This window comes from Vombatus ursinus, unplaced genomic scaffold (assembly GCF_900497805.2).
Source record: "Vombatus ursinus unplaced genomic scaffold, bare-nosed wombat genome assembly UNPS02005236.1, whole genome shotgun sequence".
NCBI classification, from domain to species: Eukaryota; Metazoa; Chordata; class Mammalia; order Diprotodontia; family Vombatidae; genus Vombatus; species Vombatus ursinus.
Window position 1 is genome coordinate 4,719,339 of NW_020945014.1, and position 24,137 is coordinate 4,743,475.

The following is a 24,137-nucleotide window of genomic DNA, read 5'->3' on the forward strand; positions in this document are numbered from 1 at the left end:
TAATGCTATTGTAGAATATAATATGCTAAGGAAAGAACTTTAAGGGGATCTCCACAGTTCATGGGCATGACATGGATGAAGGATCAGCAAAGAGACTGATAAGAAGCTGCTGAACAGATAGTAGGAATACTAAGGGGGAGAGCAGAGCACTAAAAAACAGGAAGAAAGGAAGGAATATCCAGGAGGAGAAAGTGATCAAAAGCTTCAAATGCTACAGGGATGATGAGGATTGAGAAAAGGCCTTTAGAATTGGCAATTATGATATCATTCATACATCTTTGGAAAGATCGGTTTCAGTTGAAAAGGTTGGAAGCCAGAGTGCAGAGGTTTAGATGAGAATGAGTGGAGGAAGTGGAGGCACTTAGAGTGTCTAAATTTCTTTCTCAAGAAGTTTATCTATGAAGGGAAAGAATGATAAGGGAACATAGCTATTGAGGATGATCATATCAAAAAAATCCTTTTTAAGGTTGGGAGAGACATTGGTATGTTTATCTGGGAAGGAGCCAGTAGATGGGAAAGATGGAGGAGAGACTATGGAAATGATAATGTGGAAAATCTGCTGGGTGCATGTAGAGGAGTCTGCTTTTGTAAGGAGAAAGGACCCACTTCTTCATGTGAGACTGTGATGAAGGAAGGGATAGTATGGGGAAAACATCTGATTTATATGAGTTGAAAAGAAGAGGAGAATGGATTAGGTTTCAGAGTGAAGGCTTCAGCTAAAAGAGTGCAAGAGAATCTGCTTCTCTGGGAAGCATGAGGAAAGAAGAAAAGGTTTATGATAGCTGTTATGGAGCATGGGATAGCAGATAACTTATTAGGGAGTCAAAACCGTTTTACCTTGCTGAAGTAGGGCCCATTTGAGATGATATAACATTAACTTTTAGTGGACCCAATCATAGCACCAAATAGGAGCAAAGGAGACAGATGGGAGTAATTCCACTTTGACTTTGGGCAAGGTTGTGATTGGACCTCGTCAAAGACATGCATGTGGGAGATGAACAGCAAATAGGCAAGTTTGGTACATAAAGAAGAATAATATTCCCACTAGCCTGAAAGGTAGACCAAATCAAGATCTTAAAGGGATCTGAACTAATACTGTTCTGTTTTCAGCTCTCACCTGTCTTACTTTTATTTTTAGGTCTCCTGTTCATTTTGAATAAGTTATATCCAGAGCCATATTTTAGTCATGGGTTCCATCCCACTGATTCTCAGTGATGCTTGTGAAGTCCATTTTTTCTCCTCTTTGCATGAGGATCTTCACTTTACCTTGTTTTTGCCTATACTTTGTTTCATTGTGCATACACATTTGTTGCCATGGATTTTAGTTTCTGACTCCTTTCTTGCATTTTCTGGGTAAACTTATTATTGCCAGTCTTCTTCCAGAAACATGAGTGCTCTTTAAGGTATCTAAACTTCGAGTTAATATAGAAGGTTTTCTTTTACCCCTCCCGTATCACTTTGAATCTAAAGGCTTTTTGATTGAATATGTATGATATTAGGTAAATTAGTGTTGGTACCCATATTAGGACATGACACCCATGGCCAAGAGCTGGTCATTCCTTTGTTTTAAGCTCTTATCCAGAATTCTATATCCTTTAAAAAGATCATGGATCAATTAGATAAAAGATTTTGCTTATAGCAGTTTCCTTTGGAAGTTAATGTTAATTTCTATTACCCTCCCCCTGTACTATTGACAACTTCTTACTTTTTTGTTGTATTAAAAAAGTAGAAAATGAAGTCATTAAAACAGATTTTATATATGTACTTGCATATGCATTTCAGTTAAATGATTGAATTTTAATCATCATGCCCTAGAATTTATGTATTCTCTTATTTCCCCTTTCTGCAGAATATGACAGATACCTAGCATCTAGCAAAACCATGGCAGCTGCTTACCTTGACCCAAACTTGAATCACGCCCCAAGTTCAAGTACAAAGACACACCTCAGTACTGGGATGGAGCGTTCTCCTGGGGCAATGGAGCGAGTATTAAAAGTCTTTCATTATTTTGAAAATAGTAGTGAGCCAACCACATGGGCTAGTATTATCAGGCATGGAGATGCCACTGATGTCAGGGTAAGTAAAATTTTCCATCAGATAAATTGAATGTAGTGCCAAAAAAAATCAAAGCAAAATAATTCTTTTTTTTAATTTTTATTAATTTATTTTTAGTTTTCACCAATCACTTCCATATGCTTTTGAGTTTTAAATTTTTCACCCCCTCCCTCCCCAAGACAGCGCAATCTGATATAGGCTCTACATATGCATTCCTATTAAACATATTTTCACATTAGTCATCTTGTAAGGAAGAATTAGAACCAATAGGAGGAACCACAAGAAAAAGGAAACAGAACAGAACAGAATTTAAAATAAAGAGCAAATTGTATGCTTCAATCTGCATTCAAACACTATAGTTCTTTCTTTTGATGTGGATAGCATTTTCTGTCATGAAACTTTTGGAGATCCTTGTATTGCTGAGAAGAGCTAAGTCTATCACAATTAATCATCACTTAACAACATTCTCCTGGTTCTGCTCTATTCACTCAGTATTAGTCCATACCAGTCTTTCCAGTTTTTCTGAATTCTGCCTACTCATCATTTCTTATAGCGCAATAGTATTCCATCACATTTATATACCACAACTTGTTCAGCCATACCCCCCTTGATGGGCATCCCCTCACTTTCCAATTCTTTGCCATCACAGAAAGAGCTGCTATAAATACTTTTGTACATATGGGTCCTTTTCTCATTTTTATGATCTCTTTGGGATACAGCCCTGGAAGTGCTATTGCTGGGTCAAAGGGTATACACATTAATGCCAAATTGCTCTCCAGAATTGTTGGATCAGTTCACAACTCCACTGGCAGTGCATTAGTGTTCTGTTCCAATTTTCCCTCATCTTCTCCAACATTTGTCATTTTCCTGTTTTGTCATGTTGGCCAATCTGGTAGGTGTGATGTGGTACCTCAGAGTCATTTTGATTTGCATTTCTCTAATCAATAGTGATTTAGTGGGGCAGCTAGGTGGCGCAGTGAATAGAGCTCTGGTCTTGGAGTCAGGAGGACCTGAGTTCAAATGCAGCCTCAGATACTTAACACTTATTAGCTGTGTGACCCTGGGCAAGTCACTTAACCCCGATTGCCTCACCAAAAAAAGCAAAAAAAAGAATAGTGATTTAGAGCATTTTTTCATATGACTATAGATGGCTTTAATTTCTTCATCTGAAAACTGCCTGTTCATATCCTTTGACCATTTATCAATTGGGGAATGACTTGTATTCTTACAAATTTGACTTAGTTTTCTATATATTTTAGAAATGAGGTCCTTATTAGAAACACTGGTTGTAAAAATCCTTTCCCAGTTTTCTAAAGCAAAATAATTTCAATTTAAAGTGACAAACATTGCAAACAAATGTTAGAATTCTATGCAACACATAGTGTGAATTATGTAGGCAGAGATTTAATGTATAGCATTTTCAAAAATGTAAATAGTATTTCATTTTTTCCAATTACATATAAGGACAATTTTCAAATTCATTTTTTAATAAGATTTTTGAGTTCCAAATTTTCCTTCCTCCCTTCCCAAGATGACAGACAATCCAATATAGGCTATACATGTACGATCATGTTAAATATACTTCCACATTAGTCATGTTAGGAAAGAAGAAACAAAAGGGAAAAACCATAGGAAAAAAAATGAAGTGAAAATAGAATACTTCAATCTGCATTCAGACTTCATCAGTTGTTTATGTGGACGTGGATAGCATTTTCCATTATGAGCCTTTTGGAATTGTCTTGGATTGTTGTATTGCTTCTAAGTCTGTCATAGTTGATCACTACACAATGTTGCTGTTACTGTGTACAATGTTCTCCTGGTTTTGCTGATTTCACTCAGTATCAGTTCATATAAATCTTTTCAGGTTTTTCTGAAATCTGCCTGCTCATCATTTCTTATAGCACAATAGTAATCCATTGCATTCATATACCACAACTTGTTCAGCCATTCCCCAGTCGGTGGGCATTCCCTCAATTTCCAGTTCTTTGCCACCACAAAAAAGAGCTGTTATACATATTTTTGTACATATAGGTCCTTTTTCCATTTTTATGATCTTTTTGGAGTATAGACATAGTAGTGGTATTGCTGAATCAAAGGTTATGCACAGTTTTATAGCCCTTTGGGCGTAGTTCCAAATTGTTCTCCAGAATGGTTGGATCATTTCACAACTCCACTAACAGTGCATTAGTGTCCTAATTTTCCCACATCTTCTCCAGCATTTATAATTTTCCTTTTTTGTCATGTTAGCCAATCTGATAGGTGTGAGGGTGGTACTCAGAGTTCTTTTAATTTGCATCAATAGTGTTTTAGAGCATTTTTCATATGATTATAGATAGCTTTAATTTCTTCATCTGAAAATTGCCTGTTCATATCCTTTGATCATTTATCAAGTAAGGAATGATTTGTATTCCTATAAATTTGATTCAGTTCTCTATATATTTGAGAAATGAGGCCTTTATCATAAATACTTAGTGTAAAAATTATTTCTCAGCTTTCTAGCTTTTTAAAAAGAAAAATAAAAGACATTAATTTGTTTATCACCCTAACAAAGTTATTACATACTTTCCCTCTTTTATTGTATAAAAGGGAAGGGAATAGGGACTAACCCTATCATTGCAATGATGTAGGGAATTTACAGGTGAGGAAATTCTCTGTGCCAATTTAAGTTGGTACCTACTCTGCTACTTTGTAGGTCATAGCTTTGTTAGGTCATGGTTAATTTGATCTTACAAAGATCTACAAAAATGGTCTGCACATTTATATTTAATCTAAAAGAGAGGAAAGATTTTTACCTTTTTTCATAAGTATTTTTTCATAGTATTTACATGTGAAACATTTCTTGGCCATCTAGAAAAAGATATATAAATTTTATCAGCACTATTGTAAAACAGTAAGCTTAGTGATTTTTAAAATTTTAACAAATATTTTAATGTTATATATAGCAGAACATTATGAATATAATACAAAGTCTTATCAATTTAATAAAGACATTTTTACCCAGCTTGTAGGTAAAACAATTCTTTTTACAGTTCTACAATCATGATTTTCATGTGATATGATTGTAGAATTATAGCAGGAAATGATATCTCAACCCAAATATCTTATAGACATCTTAAATTCAACATGTCTAAAACTAAACTGATTATCTTTCTCCCCAAATCCTTCCCCTCTTCTTTACTTCCCTTTTACTATTGAGGCATCCCAGTGCCACTAGTCACCAGGCTCACAACCTGTGTGTCAGCCCTGAATCTTCACTTTCATATCCAATCATATCCTCTCATATCCAATCAGTTGTCAGTTCCTATTGTTTTCACCTTTGCAACATTTCTTGTATATACTCAACTTCTTTCCTCTGCTACTGTAACCACCCTGGTGCAGGCCTTCATCACTTCATACCTGGACGATTGCAATACTTAGCAGGTTTTTCTCCCTGCCTCAGGTCTCTCACCACTCCAGGTCAGGGTTCACTGAGCTGTCAAAATGAACTTCCTAAAGTGAAGGTCTGACCATGTCGGTAGACTCAAGTGCCTTCTTATTACCTCTAGTATTGAATATAAAATCCTTTCTTTGGCTTTTAAAGCCCTTCATAACCTGACCCCTTCCGACCTTTCCAGTGTTCTTTGTATTTTAGTCTCCACCAAATAATCTGTAATCTATTGACACTGATTTCCTGACTGTTCCTCCAGTCTAGCATTTTCATGGGCTGAAATACTCTCTTTTCATCTCTGTCTCCCAGCTTCATTTAAGTTCAGCTACAATCCCATCTTCTGTGGTAAAGCCTTTCCTGATCCCCCTTATTGCTAGTTTCTTTCCTCTGTTGATTATCTCCAATTTATCTTGTATTTGACTTGTTTTTAGAGTTGTTTGCTTCTTGTCTCCCCCATTAGACTGTGAGCACCTTGAAGTCAGGGACTGTCTTTTGCCTTTCTTTGTATCTTCAGTGCTTAACACAGTGCCTGTACATAGTAGACACTTAATAAAAAGTGTTGATTTATTAACTGCTGTAGACCTTCTTTAATATTAAATATTTAGCTCCTCCCTTTTGGAACTCTAGCTCATTAATTTTATATTTATATTAAAAAAGAAAACACAAAACAAGTATCACATTAAATCTAAAAACCAACATTATTGGTTCTTCATTTTTGTATTTAACTTAAAAGAGAGGAAAGATTTTTACCTTTTTTTTTTTTTTTAGAAAAAGCCTCAAAACAAAATAAATCATTTTGTTTTTTGATTGTGTCTCTTAACCAATGGTTATGTCGATAAACATGGAAAAAAAATCTTGGCTGTCACTCACTGCAAATTGAATAGAATGACTGCTGAAAATAAAAGATGCTTGAGATTTTTTTGGAAAGGAAACTATGCCAAAGCCCTGGATGAAGCCTTGCTCTCAGCTCTGTATTGAATGATAATGATAGCTGTAGAAGTGGGGAAAAACCTCTACTTATGGGTGATCTTTATTCATCTGAGAAGGGAAGGGGGAATTAAACATTTTTATAATGCTTACCATGTGCCAGGCACTGTGCTGTGATGTTTAGAAAGGTTCTAGAGACATAGTTTCTGGGTAATTTAATCTTTTATTAGTTAGGCCAGAATGTTTATTAATGAAAGGATGGTCACTTGGCCATCTCTTTTAGACCAAAGATACCTTACAGTGGTTGGGCTCCCAGTTAACATGCCCTTTGAAAAGTAGGTGTTCCTGAGGGTGACAATCAACTCTAATTGGTTAACACGTAATAACAAAATGAATATTACAATGAGGGGGTGGATTATGTTACAATGAAGATCGTGGGGTATGTGACTTAGATCACCCAAATCTTGGTAAAAGAGACTTATCAATTTCATATCACCAGTCTTTCAAAGGGAGGATCCACCTTTTCCCAGACCTATCGGAACAAACACAATGACCAGGAATGCTCCTATTAGCCCAAACTTAGAATTTCTTTTACTGTCTTTGATTAGATCTCAGCCATCCTGGCTGGGTATGTCTTTTAGAAAGATTTCCCATACTAGTTGATTTCTGGATGAAGAAGGAGAAAAGGGGAAAAACCTTTGTCCTAATACAATAATTAGTTTTTAAATACCAGAAAGAAATAATCATTTCTTACAGTGCTAAGCACTTTTTACAAATTTTGGCTCCTTTCATCCTCACCATAACCTTGTGAATTAGATGCTGTTATTATCTCCATTTTATAGTTGAGGAAACTGAAGCAGACAGAGACTAAGTGACTTGCCCAGGGTCACACAGCTAGTGAGTGTCTGAGGCTGGATTTGAACACATGGAGAGGAGTCTTCTGATTCCTAATCCAGTGCTCTCTCCTCTGCATCACCAGCTGCCACCATGTGCCATATGGCACTTTGAAAGTAGAAAGTGTTACCCTTGTACCAGTGAAAGTATAAAACATCAGTGAAAGAACTTCAACTTCATGGGTAAGTTCTCTATGCAGAGTTTATAGAAGGATATGAATAAGAATTACAGTCTTAAGAGGTGTTGTGATCTTCACTGGCCAGAGGCTGTGTTCCTGTTGATGAGACCACAAATTCATCCAAGTAATACAGCTGAGTGTTGAAGAAGTACAGCTCATAGCCCACATGGCCCTCACTATCTATCCCAGTCCATCTTGTTTTGCAGTTAACAGTATATTGCAAAGCAGATTCCTCTCAAAGTCCACTTGATCACCTTGTACACAGGTTAGATGATTCTTGATGATTTGAGCTAAATGAGTCCTTTTAATGGTATTTGGTGCAGTGGAAAGAAGATTGGATTTTCCTTTAGAGGACCAGGGCTTGAATTCAAGGTGGGCTCCCTGTGTAATTGTTGTCAAGTCATTTGACTTCTTTTGGCTTTTTCTTCCTCAGCTATCAAATGTAGGGGTTGGACTAGATGCTCCTAAATGCCTTTGTAATATAAAGTCTGTCATCTTTTGTTCAATTATGAACCTTTTGAGGATCATAGTGAATTGTTATTCTCATTTTACAGGCAAGGAGACTGAGGCAGAGAGTTGAAAGAGATTTGCCAAAGGGAGCATAGTACTTGTCATAGTTGTGATTTGAAGCCTAGTCTTCTGATTCCAGTTCCTTCCTGTGTAATTTCTGCTGTCCCCATTGTATGCTGTGGGGAGTTCTTGTATTAATCCCAGAAAGAGATTTACTACTGAAGCATATGGATTTGGTATCAGAAACTAACGTGGTTCATCAGAGCATTTCTGGCTTCTTAGATAGTTTATCTTGAGATGTGATGGATGGCCTGTCAAGTGTCATCACAACTCATTTATTCTTTTTACTCTCTTCTGTTACATGTGTGAATGAAAAATGCTTTCAGAGGAAACCTAGAATGTATACCTAGTTCTCAATAAGAAACTTAAAATTTGGTACCACTTATGTTGTTTTCATGTCCTTTAATTTGAAGATTATTATTTTACAATAAAAATTGGTGTAGAAGCAGTGAACAGTTGGTGGTGTAAATGATTTCTAAAAATTCCCCTTTTATCCCTATCTTATAGTTCTCTTGAAAGCTTTGGCAACATCCAGTTAAACTTTTCAAGGATTGAACTTGACTCATTTTTTGAAAGAATTTATCTTGTATTTGTAGATCCTTTTTATTAGAGTAAAGAAAGTCAGTCATTTGGTGGGTCTTGTAGGAGAAAGGTGTGGCAAACCATGAGTAGTTTCCTCTACTGGTTAACTACCACATCAGACAAAGACTTCCAATCACTCATAAAGTTTGTGGAGAAAGAAACAAATCAAGTTTAAAAAATAAAAGTAAAAACAAGCATTCTCTTTAGGTTATTCAACCAGTCAGTGTAGTTTTTAAAAATAAAATTTTTATTGACATTTTTTTCACTATCATCTACATTTCTAAATATATCTCTTCTCATACTACAGAGAGCAATATTTTATAAAAAGGAATAAAAAAGCTGGAAGCTAACCTAGTTCACCAAAATCAACCAATATACAGAAAAAGGTTGACATTATATGTGGTATTCTGCTATACCTTTAGTCTTCTACCTCTACTGAGAAATAGTGGAAAGTATCTTTTATCTCTTTGCAGGCCAAGCTTGGTCATTGTAATTTCGTAGCAGTTAGTCTGAATTGTTATTTTTTCATGTTTTTTGCATTTGCTTAGCCATTCTACAAGCAATAGGCATCTTTTTTTTTCTTCTGTTTTTGCTATTACACAAAGTGCTGCTAAAAATATCTAGATATATATGAAGCCTTTCTTTTTGTCATTGACCTCTTGGGGATAATCCCTGGGTCAGAGGGCTTGTACATTTTTGACACTTTCTTAGCATTAGATTAGGTGAACTGTTTCATAGCTATAGCAACAAGGATTTAGTGTGCTTCCCTTCCCAGAGCCCCTCTACCACATTGACTCTTCTTATATTTGGTCATCTTTACTGATTTGCAGGGCATCAGGTGAAACTTAAAAGTTGTTTTGATTTACATTTCTGTTATTAATATTTATTTGGAGCATTCTTTCATGTGATTATTAACTAGCTTGTACTTCTTATTCTGAAGATTTCTTTCAAATATACTTAATTACTTATCTCTCTCAAATGACTTTCGTTGCTATAGTTGTAGGTGCTAACCCCAGGATCTAGGCTTTGACTCTTACTTGCTGTTTAAAACTACTTTTTTCTGTGTCTAGTGGTTATACCCAATGTATGTGAAGTAAAATTTAGTATTAAATCATTAGAATTCTCCTCTAATGTCTCAACTTTATGGGCAGTGGCTTGGTGATCTTAAAGACTAGACCAACAGAATTCAAGATGTGGCAGGTTCTGATAGGATGCAAAAAGCTTTGAAGTTAATTCCCAGTAGTGCGTGAAGAGGCTTGTCACTAGAAGTTTGATTGACAACTTTTTCTTTTGTTATAGCAACTCCTTAAGTCCATCAATGAAGGGCCCAGTTGTAATATTTGTTGGTGGAGGGAGTACCCCTAGCAAAAAATTCACATCTCTTTTGAAAACTTTGAATTCAATTTATATGTTTAACATATTATAAAAAAACGTTTCAGTAATATGGGAGTTAAACTTTAATAACATTATTAGCTAGAGAATACTAAGAATATTGTTTTTAAACAAAGCTTTAGTGTCTGTTTTAACAGCGTGCTTTGTTTTGATATTTCTATCTAAACAGACATACCATGTCAAATATTTTTATTTTATTTTCATGAAGGAATAAAAGGAAAAGTCTATTATAGATTCACAAGTTGAATTATAGATTTTTCAGAACTAAAAAAACCTTAGTTATTATCTATTCCAACTCCTTCATTTTACAGATTATGAAATTGAGCCACAAGGAGGTTGTCATTTACTCAAAGTCATTCAGAGTTAGTAGTTTTGTGTCAGATTCTGGATATGACAATAAAAAATATGATATAAAATCCAGGAAAGCAACAGCATTAGGCAGAATCACGCCATCTTTACCTTGACCTCTAAAATCCCTGCCTTCCTTCAAGCAGCAACTGAAATGACACCTTATGTAGGAGGCCTTTCCACACTCCCACAGCTGCTAGTACTTTCCCTCTGACATTACCTTCTATTATACTATGTATATCTTGTATACACCTACTTATTGGCATGTTGTTTCTGCCATTTGAATTTAAGCCCCTTGAAGGCTTGGGATGTTTTTAATTTTTCTTTGTGTGTCCAGCACTTAGCAGAGTGTCCTCCAAATGCAGAAATACTTAATAAGTGCTTATTGATTAATCACTTAAAGCCTTAGACAATCATAGATCTCAGAACTGAAAGGGAATTTAGAGTAAGCGCATTAATATGTGCTGCACTTTGTACTAAGCACTGGTGATAAAAACATAAGCAAAAATAGCCCCTGACTTCAAGGAACTTAGGTTCTAATGGAGGAGACAGCATGTGAATAAATAGGTGCATAAAAGGTAATAGAATTGATGGAAAATAATCTTAGAAGGGAAAGCACTAGCAGCTTGGGGGCCCCAGGAAAGGCCTCCTACAGAGGATGGCATTGGAGCCAAAGCCTGAAGGAAGCTAGGGATTCTGAGAGGTGGAGCAAAGTTGGGAACAACAGTTTAGGCATGAAAGACATTGAGCACAAAGTCACAATAAGATGTGAATGGGATGTGATGGGAAATGACATATCTTGTGAGAGGAACAGCAAGTAACCCGGTCCTGTCTAGTTTGTAGAGTGTGTAGAGGGGAAGAAATTTGTAGAATAGGCAGGGGGCTTGATTTTAAAAATCTTCCTAATAATCAGAGTGACCCCAAATAGGAAGAGATGTTAGTAAGTTCTTTCTCACAAGAAATCATCAAGCAAAAGTTTAATGAACGCTTGTTGTGTATGTGGGCTGTAGAGTAGGAAAGAGGCTGGTTTGTGTAGAGCTTTGAATGCCAACACGGTTGATGATTGATCCTGGAAGTAACAGTAGCCAGTAGAGTTTACTGAGTAGGGTGTAACATGGTCAGACCTATGCTTTAGGAAAATCCTTTTGGCAGCTGGGTGAACGGTAGATTGGAGAGAAGAGAGGCTTATAGCAGGGAGACCAGTTAGAAAGTTGTTGAAATGAGATAATTTGAGTGTATTTTTAGTGTCTATCAGTGTTGAAAGAAAGAAATGATATAACTATTACTGTAATATAATTTACAGGAAGAAGGTGTGACACATGTGCTACAAGATTTCGTGGCAGTTTAGTATAATACTTTAAAAGTATCACTTCTGTTCCCATAACTAGTTATTTTTCTTAGTTCAGAATGTTGCTACATCTATTGGGAATGAGGAAATAAGGAGGTCCTTGGATATCACCTTTGAGGAGTAAATAAACTAGAATAACGTACCCACCTGAATCAAATATAGTCAGGTAGAGATCATTTTTAAGACTCACCTCTTTTTGGAAACTCTCCTCTGCTCTGCAGCTCATTGAGATCTTTTCTTCCTCTGTCTTCTGACAGCCCTTACTGCCTATGGTGCATGCTACATCCTGCCTGTGTTGTTATTTAAGTTTTTTCCTTTGTAGAACTCTTGTCTTCTCAAGTAGATTGTAATCATTTTAAGGACAGAGACAATATCTTATTTGTCCTTTTATCTCCTGCAACTTCTAGCCTAGTACTAAATATAAGTAGATCCTTAAAAAAATACTTGAGTAAAGAAGGAACTTTAAGTACCACAGATACATTAGGATTAACAAGGTAAAAATTTCATGAAGTTTATAAGTTCACTAGCTTATAAAGTAGTAGCATTGATTATTTTAATAAGCAGCTTTGCATTTCAAAACCATTATCAGCATCATCCAAAATATTTACTAAACCCCTTAAATGACAATGCTGACAGTGGTTTTTGTTTATTAATGACTAAAAATACACAGGTGCAAGACCAGCATCCCTTTCTCCACAGTATATGGATATACATATCATCTATGTAAAGTTTTCATTGAAAATAATTTGACAGCATGAACTAAAGTACCTAGATTTTGTTTTCCCAAACATTGCAAGTAAGGAAATAAAAATTCCCAATAAAATATAAGTATACTTCTTTAATTGGATAATGATAAAACTTCTAATGCTTGACTTTAATGTAAATGTAGAACTTGTAATAAATGTTTGTAATAAGTGTACTTTCTTTTTGTGGGGGACACATTTCAGGGCATCATTCAGAAGATAGTGGACAGTCACAAAGTAAAGCATGTGGCCTGTTATGGATTTCGACTCAGTCATCTTCGTTCAGAGGAAGTTCACTGGCTACATTTGGATATGGGTGTTTCCAATGTGAGAGAAAAATATGAACTAGCCCACCCACCGGAGGAGTGGAAGTAAGATTAAACTTTCCAGTTTGATGTGATGTCAACTCACTTCATGTTTTAAAATGTATTTGTGAGCCAGAGATCCTTTGTTACCTTGACTTCAATCTCTTGAAAGATGCCTCACAACTGATTCTTTTTTATCAATTATTCTGTGCAGCAGTTCTCTTTTTCATATACCTGCACAGGGGTACCTAATTCCCTCATTGCTGTAGCCACAGTTTGCTTTACCTCACTCTACCTAGTAAAATATGGCACAGACTAAAAATAATGGAGTGGTATTTGATATTTATATGGGGAATTATAGTCAGAAAGTGATCAAGACATGATCTTGCAGATGGCACTGAGGCTGCTGCTACAGTGATGTGGATTACGTAGACATCGTATCCTCTTTTTCCTAAGATTCAGTTTGCTAAACCAATACACGATGTTGCTCTTAGAGCTGGTAATGTTTACCTTTTTTTTTTTTTCCAAATACTAGAGATCTATAATTTTATCTTTTTGTTAACATTTTCCACCAGCATAGATAACCCTCCTGCAGCTTAGTAGATTTTTATTGAGTATTGCCTCACGTTTTAGAACAGCGTATTAATGAGCCTAAGCTTAGTTTGGCTAGTTTTCAAGCATAGTCTTTTTCTGGTATGGTCTGTCAAAACTTAGGCCTTGTGGTCATAGTCTTTGAGAACTTCTTCACTTCATGATTAAACATCAAAATAAAACTCTATTTGGGTTATAAAAAGGAACAGTGACATAGTTTCTACCTTTAAGAGGTTTATGTTTAAAGTATTCTATAAGACCTTTCCTACTATACATAGTACTTCATCTTAGAACTCTCTAATATACTTATCATGTAAAATTGTGCATTATACTTACTTGTGTTTGTTATTTTTTGTCTTAATTGTAAGCTCTATGATGACAGGGATTCTTGTATTTAAACTTTGTTTTTGCCTCAGTTCATAGTATATACTTCATAAGCTCTTGTAGAATGAATGAAATGAATGAAAAAATAATTGTAATGGTAGTTAGAAAATGTTAGATGCATAGTAGAGGTCAAACATAATTGCTTGAAAGATACAAGATGGTGGGGGGGACTTATAGCTGGGTAATCAAGGAAGGACTAGTAGAGAAGGTAGCACATGGGTTGGACCTTAAAGTATGGGAATGACATAAAAAATTAGAAGGAATTGTATTCCATGCATGGAGTCTGGTATATGATAGAGAATCCATCATTCAGTCAATCAATAAGAATTCATTAAGCACCAACTTTGTGCCAAGTATGGGGGATGAAAAGGTTAAAAGAAAACATTCCCTGCCCTCAAGGAGCTTACAGTCTGTCAGAGAAAACAACAAATGCACATGAAATAAATACAAAATAAATGTACATAAAGTAAATACTGGGTAATTTATGGGGAGGTGGGAGAGACCACTATAGTACAGCTGGCTCAGAAAAGGCATCATGTAAGAGGTACAAGTAAAGGAGTGCATTCTAGACGTGGAAACAATCTGTGCAGAGATATGGAGATGGGATGAAATGTCATGAAAGGAAAAGGGAAAAGGCCAGCAAAGAGGATGTAAAGGGGGAGTGCTAAGGCTATAAAAATAGGTGGGAGCCAGGTTGTGTAGGACTTCAACTACCAAACAGAGTAATTCATGTTTGCTTCTGAAAACAGGGGACTTTAGAAACTGGCCTTTATTAAGTAAGGAAGTGCCATTGTCAGACTTGTGCTGTAGGAAAATCCCTTTGTCAACTAAATGTGGAGGTAGAATAATTCTCAGGTTTATTTATCCAGCCATAACCACTCTTCTGACTTCTAGGCCCTAGCTGCCTTTTGGACATCTTAAACTGAGTGTTCCCTAGATATCTTCAATGCCACATTCCAAAAATTCATTATCTTTGCCCCCCAAACCTCTTTTTCTCTTACTAATTTCCTATAACTGTTGAGAGCATCAGCATACTTCCAGTTGCCCAGGCTCACAAAGTAGGTATCATCTTTGACTCTTCACTCTCTTTTCACTGCCCCTATCCAATCTGTTACCAAGTTCTGTCTACTTCCCCTTTGAAACATCCGTAGTAAATGTCCCCAACTGTTTTCTGATACTGCTACCACCCTGAAAAAGGCCTTCGTCACCTAACACCTGGACATTGTAGTAGCCTTCTGGTTGGTCTTCCTTGCTCAAGTCTCTCCCCACTCCAGTCCATCTCTCACTTAGCTGTTAAATTGTTATTCCTAAAGTCTAACCCTATTCAATCTTCAGGATCACATATGAAATCCTCTGCTTGGCTTTTTAAAGCCCTTTATAACTTTGCTACTTCTTACTTTTCCAACCTTAAATGTGTTCACCACGTGTTCTGCAATCCAGTGATATTGTCTTCTTTTTTGTACCTTACACTGTCTCCTCACTATGCATTTTCATTGGCTGTCCCCCTGCCTGGAATTCTCTCCCTCTTTACCTCTACATCCTGGCTTCCTTGCCTTCCTTCAAATCTCAGCTAAAAGCCCACCTTCTATAAGAATGTTTTCCCACTCATTTTTAATGTTAATGCTTTCCCTCTGAGATGATCTCCAACATATCCTGACTATATCTTATTTGTACATAGTTGTTTGCATGTTGTCTCTTTAATTTGACTGTGAGCTTCTTGGCTGCAGGGACTGTTTATTTCTTTCCCCACCCCCTTTCTTTATATCTCCAACACTCCACTCAGTGCCTGACACATAGTAGGTGCTTAATAAATTATTGTTGATTTGACATGACTTGGAGGATGGATTAGAGTGGGAATAGACTTGATGCGAGAAAGCCAATTAGGAGGTTGTTGAAATACTGTAGGCCAGAGGTAATGAGGAATTGAACTAAGGTAGCTGTGGGGAAGGAAAAGGAGGGGATAAGCATTTGTATAGTCAAGCAGGGGTGGGGAACCTGCAGCCTAGAGACCACGTGTAGCCTTCTAGGTCCTTGGGTGTGGCCGTTTGACTGAGTCAAGTTTTACAGAACAAATCCTTTTTTAAAGGGGATTTGTTCTGTGAAGTTTATATTCAGTCAAAGGGCTGTACTTGAGGACCTTATGTTCCACATGTGGCCTGGAGGCTGCAGGTTCCCCACCCCTGGATAGTGCCTACTATATGACAGATACTATGCTAAGAGCTTTTACAAGTATCTTATTTGATCCTCACAACAGCTCTGTGAAATAAGTGTTAAAGAGAATGGTGTGAATGGAGAGAAGAGGACTGATGCAAGAGATGTTGTCCATGTGAAAATGGTAAAATTTGGTGACTAATGGGGTGTATGTGGTGATGGGTAATGAGAAATCAAGCATGATTCCAGGGTTTCAAACCTAGGTGATTGGTAGAATGATGGTATACTTGACGGAAAAAGGCAAGTTTGGAAATGAATTTGAGAGGTGGATAGGGAGCAGTAATGAATTATATTTTGGTTATATTGATTTTTAAATGCCTACAGGACATTCATTTCAAAATACCCAATAGGCAATTGGTGGTATAAGACTGAATCCCAAGAGAGATGAGAATTAACTGTACATATTTGGGAGTCATCCACATTGACATGATATTTGAACCTGTGGAAGCTGTTGAAGTTACTGAGAGAGAAGAAAAAGAGCTAGGACAAAATCTTGTAGTACACCCATAATTTGGGGTATGGTGTGAATGATCATGCTGTAAAAGAGATTGGGAAAGAGCAGACAGGCAAAAGGAAAAACAAGACAAAGAAAGGGAAATAAAGGCTGGTCGGTAGTATCAAATATAGGGACCAAGAGGGATAAGAATTTTAAAAAGGCTATTGGATTTAACAATTCATAGAATATTGGTAATTTTGAGGTGAGCAGTGTTTGTTAAGTGATGATAATTTTCTCATTTTCATTTATTTAAAATAACAAAAATCACCATGTTTACATGTATACCCTCTAATTTTTTTTTCTTTTTAGTCTTTGAAGTATATTATAACACACATACCTGATGTATATAATGATATCTCTGGGTGATCAAAAAAAGTTTAAATTGTATTCAGAGTTCTCTGTTCACCATGGCAGTAAAGTGTGTACTATATTTTAGAAAGATTTCCAGTAACACATGTTGAAAGTTTTTGAAGAAAGCTTTGGGTACTGGGAAATTTCACTTGTGAACAACCTTTCCTCTCCCTTCCCCCCAATAGGGCCGAATAAATAAAGTCTTACGATCTATATGTTTTGAAAATTATCCATTATTATATGAGAATTTTAAATTCTGGGATTTGAGAACCAATTTTGGGAGAATTAACATTAGTTAGATTTTGAGCATCAGAGTATTTAGGTCTTATGCAAATTACTGGCTTTCTGTTCAAATAAACAAGAACATTTCAGTTGCTATCAAGATGAAGCTCACATTCTACTACTTAGCGCTCTGCTGTTAAATGTTGGTCAACAGTTCCTCACAAGCCAAACAGGATATTTTTCCAGTCCTTTGAAAAAATGAGCTCTTTATGTAGAAGAAAGGTGTCTTTTTCAAAGGGAAAAAAAAAAGCAGCAATACTGAGATGAGAACACTCTAAAAGACAGCAATTGAAAGCCTGGTTTGGTTTTTTTTTGTTTGTTTTTGAAATGGCATTCCACTTTCTCATTTAAAAAAAATACTATTTAATTTTTAATTTATGTTATTTATAATCTGGTATTTATAAGATTTATTTAAAATATTATAATGCATGTTTTATTTTTTTAAATATTACTAAGTAGAACCTGTAATGAAAAGTGCATTTTTTTTTTGTTATCTTGCTATATTTTGTTCAACATTAATGAAAAATACTTCAACATTACTTCTGTTTGTATGTGTAGGCTCATAGAATTGAAACAGACTTTGGGGGAGTCTATTCTAACTCACTAATTTTATAGATGAAGAAACTGAGGGCCAGGGAGATTAACTAATTTACCCAAGGACACTCAGGTAGCACACAATAGAGGTGATATTTAAAGTCAGGTTTTCTTACTCTTAATGTAGCATTCTTTGCTTTCATAATTTAATCAGGTAGTTGATTAATTAGAAAAGTATGTAGTTAGCAACTAATATGTTTCAAGGCACTGTACCAGTTGGGGATAAAAATACTTAAGAATAATAATCACTACTCTCCAGCTTACATTCTACAGGAGGGATAAAACATGGTCACAGAGAAAGTTAATACAAGAGTTTCATATATATGTGTATGTGTGTATATATGCAATATTAAATTATATAATATATATTGGTTTATAACATTTGAAGTATATATTTTGTAAAAGAGGTATATGTGTACACACACACAATCATATAAAATTATTGAGGAGAGGGTTATAACAACCTTGTCCTTGAGGAAAAGCCTCTTGAATGAGGTCAGATTTGAACTATGTCCTGAAAAAACCTTGGTTACGAGAGGTAGGGGTAAGGAGTTGTGAGCAAAAAAAAAAAAATGAGTGATTTTTGAGATCATTTCAAATTTCAGGTGTTCTTAATTTTTTTTTTAGTGTAGAAGTTTTCAAATATGGACAATCGAGGGAAACCACTTGAATTTATAAACAGTAACACTTTAAGTAAGTGTTTTATTACTTTTCAAGTGGGAATAAAAATTGGCATCCATGCTAATGATGTTAGTTTTGTGATAGATATTTGCCAAGAACTTTTGCTGTCCAGACTCTAATATATTAATGTTCAACTTTGGCATAAGATGATGACAACTTTTTGGACTATTGTATTAGGTAGAAGAAAGTAAAAAGAGATAGCAAAGTTGTGAGGAGAATCTTTCTGAGAGTTAAGAAATTATCCTTTTTTATTTCCTTTGTATCATGTGGAGGGATCTGTTCTCTGTTAACAAAGAAGAAATTACTGTACAATACTGTTGTACCCTGTGGATACTTATCCATCTTTGTTGGATAAATTACTGATACTTCAGTTGGAGTGGTGTGAATTCACAGTTTTACTCATTTTATTCACTTATTCTCCTATTCATATACACTAGAGACTGCTTGGCTACTGCTCAGGTTGAGGGGACCAAGAGCATGTGAAGTGATCTCAGGAGTTGGAGTGGAGAGTAAATGCAGTGTGGTGGCCATGTAGTGTCTAGTATTATAGTCAGAAAGACTTTGAGTTCAGATCTTTCCCATGAAGCTTGGTTTTCTGTATAACTTTAATTCTTTGCAATTTGAGCAACTCCTTATGCCAAGTCATAGTCATAAGTTCCTGTTTGATAGAGGGAGTTCATCTGTGGTGAGATGACAAATCTTACAAAGCTATCTATAGTCATATTTTAAAAATGCTCTAAATCACTATTGATTAGAGAAATGCAAATCAAAATGACTATGAGGTATCATATCACACCTATCAGGTTGGCTAACATGACAAAGCAGGAAAATGATAAATGTTGGAGAAGATGTGGAAAAATTGGAACACTAATGCATTGTTGGTGGAGTTCTGAACTGATGCAACCATTCTGGAGAGCAATTTGGCACTATGTCCAAAGGGCCATAAACCTGTGCATACTCTTTGACCCAGCAATACCACTTTTAGGTCTGTATCCCAAAGAGTTCATAAAAATGGGAAAAGGACCCACATGTACAAAAATATTTATAGCAGCTCTTTTTGTGGTGGCAAAGGATTGGAAATTGAGGGGAGGCCCATCAATTGGAGAATGGTTGAACAAGCTGTAGTATATGAATGTAATGGAATACTATTGTGCTGTAAGAAATAAGCAGGCAGACTTCAGAAAAACCTGGAAAGACTTTTATGGACTGATGCTGAATAAAATGAGCAGAACCAAAAGGACATTGTACACAATAATAGCCACATTGTGCAATGACTGACTTTGATAGACTTAGCTCTTCTCAGCAATGCAAGGATCTAAGACAACTCCAAAAGACTCGTGATTGAAAATGCTATCCACATCCAGAGAAAGAGCTCTGGGGTCTGAATGCAGATGGAAGCATACTATTTGCTCTCCTTTTCTTTTGTTGTTTTGTTTTGTTTCTTCTTTCTTGTGGTTCCTCCCATTAGTTCTATTTCTTCTTTACATCATGACTAATGTGAAAAAATATTTAATATGAGTGTGTAAGTAGAGCCTAAAAAAAAAGAAAAGATTGAAGTTAAAGCTCAGTGGCCTGTAATTTTTAGGTTCCCTATCTTCCACTTCTTGAAAATCAGGACATTTGCCATTCTGCATTTCTGTAGCAGTGTCTGCCATTCTCCATCATCTTCCAGGGATCATCAGTGATGGCCAAGTGTCCACATATATCAATTCTTTCAGTTGCCTTGGATCTAATTCTTCTGTGCCTTGAATTCACCAAAATGGGGAAAGGACTTCATTGATCTATGTTCTTTCTTCTTCTCTTGGGGATCATCTTAAAAAGCTAATCTAGATCTTTGGACATAGCATGGATACTAACGGAGCATCATTTATCCCATACTCTTTCTGTCAGTCATACCCATATGCCAGACACCATCCTGGTGTCTGGGATACAAAGACAAAAATAAAGGTGCCCCTGATCCCAAGGAACTACATGGACATATGTAAATATATTCAAAATAAAAGTAGGGTAGCTTAGGAAGGAAGGGGCACTAGCAATTAGAGGGATCAGGAAAGTTCATGTAGAAGGCAACACTTTAACTGAGCCTTCTTAAGGGAGGTAAAAGATTCCATGAAGTGGAGATGAGGAGGGAGAGCATTCCAGGCATGGAAGAAAGACCTGTTCAAGGTTACTAGGATAATGTAATGCTATGTTTGAAGAATAGCAAGGTCATTTTGTTTAGAACATAAATTAGACTGATGAGCAATATATAATATAATAATATATATAATATAATGTATATGTATGTATAATAATCTATAGGAGCAATATATAATTATAATGGAAGCTGGAATGCATAGTGAATCAGGTGGCCTCAAGGCCGCAGGTTCCCCACTCCTGCTGTTGGATCTTTCCATATCACTTAGCAACTAAGATATTCTGTATATGTTTTCATTGCCTATTAGAATGTAAGCTTCTTGAGAAAATAAAACTATCTTACTCTTCTTTTTGTATTTCCCACAATGCTTCCCATAGTAAGCACTTAATAAGTAGTTTTTCATTCATTTTTGATCTTTGGTGTCTTTTCCAATCCTAGGATTCTTTTAAATCTTCCTCTCTGAAACTCCCCAAAACCTCTCTTTTTTTTCTAGTTCTTTACTGTGTGCCAAAGTAGAAAAGTCATAATGTAGAATTTAGTCGTGGAAGGTACTTGGAGGTCATCTAGCCAAACTCCTTTTATTCAGAGGGAAATTGAAGCCCAAATTAAAGGCAAGATTTGAATCCATGGTTTTTGTTTCTAGAGCCAGTTTTCTTTGCACTATACTGCATCTATGTTAGATACTGTATACAAAGGTTTAAAATATCTCTTTCATGCCAAATGGATAGTTCTTATAGCCATATTCTGCATTTTAGTCTTAGGATACAGAATTGATTCATATTTAAATATGAATATTTAAATATGAATCAATTCTGTATCCTGTATTGGCAGTAGCATAATTTTAGTGATATGGTATCTATAATATGATAGAGAGAAATTATGATGTAGTAGAATGAGTCCTAGATGAGTAGTCAGGAGTAATTTGGGTTTAAGTCCTGGCTTTTCTATCAGTGCTTTCTGTTTATGAGAACTTCTGCAAGTCTCTTGATCTTCATGAACCATAGTTTCCTTATCTACAAAATGGGAATAATAATACTTAAAATATATTCCACATACAGAGGATTTTGATGAAAGCAGTTTGTGAACCACTATATAAATGAATTCTTTTTATAGACTGAATTTTCATAATCATTATTTTTAACTTAATTGTTCTCTTTTTTGCTCTTCTAGATATGAGTTGAGAATTCGTTATTTGCCAAAAGGATTTCTGAACCAGTTTACAGAAGACAAGCCAACTTTGAATTTCTTTTATCAGCAGGTACACGAAGCCATTATTATTTTCATTTGGTCGTTGAGTCTTTGGCCCCTTCCATATGCGTTATGTGCCGTTAGACGTGTCCTAGGATTTAGATTTGGAAGGGACTATAGATCATAAAGTTTAGCTCCTTCAATTTACAGAGGAGGAAACTGAGAACTGGTGAGGTTGTATTACTTGGTCTAATTCTTTTAGGTCATAAGTAGCAGACCCTTTCACTTCAAATATAGTACTCTATTCAATATACCAATTTCTAAATGAGAAATTGAGAGAGCTTCTAATTAAGGGAATGCAAATTATGATAGTTTTTCTTCATGGAGGGAAGGCAGGAAACAAGCATTTATTAAGCACCTCGTATGTGCCAGGCACTGTTCTGATCACTTTACAAATATTATCTCATTTGATCCTCACAACCGCTCTATAAGGGAAGTGCTATTATTGTCCCTATTTTACAGCTGAGGAAACTGAAGCAAACAAAGGTTAAATGACTTGCACACAGTCACACAGCTATAAGTGTCTGAGGCTAAATTTTAAATCAGGTCTTCCTGACTCCAGGCCAGAGCTTGATCTACTGGGCAACTTTGAGAGAAATTATCACTAAGGTATTTTGTGTTTACATGTTTTCACAGTATAAATTACTTTGAACTTTTTTTTCCACATCATTCAAACAACACACATTTATTCATTGCTAACAGTTACAAGCATGGTGCTAAGCTCTTGGGTCAAAAAGTAAAAACAAAATCCCTGGTTCTTAAGGAGCTTAACATTGTAATGGTGTGGACAACATCAAATGTGTGAAAATGAGAACATACAGAATACATTTAGGGAAGCTGCAAGGCAACCTTAGAGAAGATGGCACCAGCAGCTGGAGGGATGTGCCCAGAAAAGGTCTTTTGAAAAAAGGAAGCACTTGATCCAGGTCTTAGAGGGAGACAGGGATCCCAGGAGTTGGAGGTTCAGAGGTAAAGCATTGCAGGCATGTGTGTAAAGGCATGGGTCAGGAGATGGAGAGTCATGTACAAGGCAGCAAGCAGTTATCAATCACTCATTGTGTGTGTCTGTGTGTGTCTGTGTCTGTTCCTGTTTGTGCACACGTGTGCATGAGTATGTGCAAGCAGAGGGTGAGGAGGGCAGTAAAGGTAACAATCCTGGAAAGATAGAAAAGGGTCATATTTGCACGTTTGAAGAACTCTGACTGTAGAGGTAAAAGGGATGCACTGAATACCGATGACAGGGTGATAGGGTTGAACCCATACTTGGAGAAGATTGATGGCTTGGTCTTGGAGAAGACTTGAGCCAGGGAGATCAGGTAGTAGAGGTGATGAGGACCTGAGCTGGGCTCGTAGGTCTGTGAGTGAAGAGGCAGCTGGAGGCACCACGGATGGTACACTGGGTCTGGAATGAAGACCTGAGATCAAGTTCGGCCTTAGATAGTTTATTAACTGGGTGATCTTGGACAAGTCACTTAACCTCTGTTTGCTTTAATTTAATTGCCTTAATTTAATTTAAAATGTAAATAATAATAGCACCTACCTTTTAGAGTTGTTGTGAGGACCAAATGAGATAATATTTGTAAAAAGCACTTAGCACAATTTTTTTTGCACATAATAGGTGCTATATAAATGCTTATTCCCTTCCCCTTCCCTTATTTAGATTTAGAGGGGCAAATTACAATATTTGCTAACTAGTTGGATTTTTTGAATTAGAAAAAAGAGGGTGGCATTGAGGTTGAAAACCTGGGTGTCTGGGATGATGGTGTTAACCTTAACAGTAACAGGAAAATTCAGAGAGGGGAGGGTTTTGAGAAAAAATTGTGGATTCTGTGTTGGACAAATTCAGTTTGAGATGCCTCCAGGACATCTAGTTTGAAAGGTACAATAGATAGTTCATGATGCTATATTAAAACTCATGAGAGAGACTAGGGCTGCATATATAGAAATGGGAATCATCTGCTTAGAGCTGATGAGATTACCAAGTGAGAAGTGTTGGGAAGAGAGCCCAGGACAGAGCCTTGGGTTTCATGAATAGTGAGAGGGCTTGAAATGGTTGACAGTTCAGCAAATGAAACTCAAGAGAGGTCAGACAGGAGAAGGGAATACAATGAACAGTGTCACAAAAACCCAGAATGAAGGCATTCAATCATGTTGGATGCTTCATAGAGTTCAAAAAGGAAGAAGATTGAGAAAAGGTCTTTCGATGTGGAAATTAAAACAGATTGATAACTTTGGAGAGAAAATTTCAGTTGAAGTCATATTACAGAGGGTTTAGAAGGGAATGAAAGAGGAGAAAGTAGAGGCATTGGGTCAGGTATAGTTTTTGGAAGGAATTTTGCTGAGAAGGGAAAGAAAGAGGGAGATACCTGATGGGTATCATAAGATCAAGTGTT

General features: G+C 36.2%; 1 protein-coding gene across 1 annotated transcript in view; it reads left to right on the forward strand.

The window, feature by feature from the left end:
* Positions 1-24,137, forward strand: part of PTK2 (protein tyrosine kinase 2) — a 304,848-nt gene that overhangs the window by 31,038 nt on the left and 249,673 nt on the right. The window contains exons 2-4 of the mRNA XM_027845408.1: positions 1,850-2,076; positions 12,669-12,835; positions 21,667-21,754. Of these exons, the coding sequence (XP_027701209.1) occupies positions 1,850-2,076; positions 12,669-12,835; positions 21,667-21,754 (482 nt within the window). The remainder of the gene's footprint in view (positions 1-1,849; positions 2,077-12,668; positions 12,836-21,666; positions 21,755-24,137) is intronic.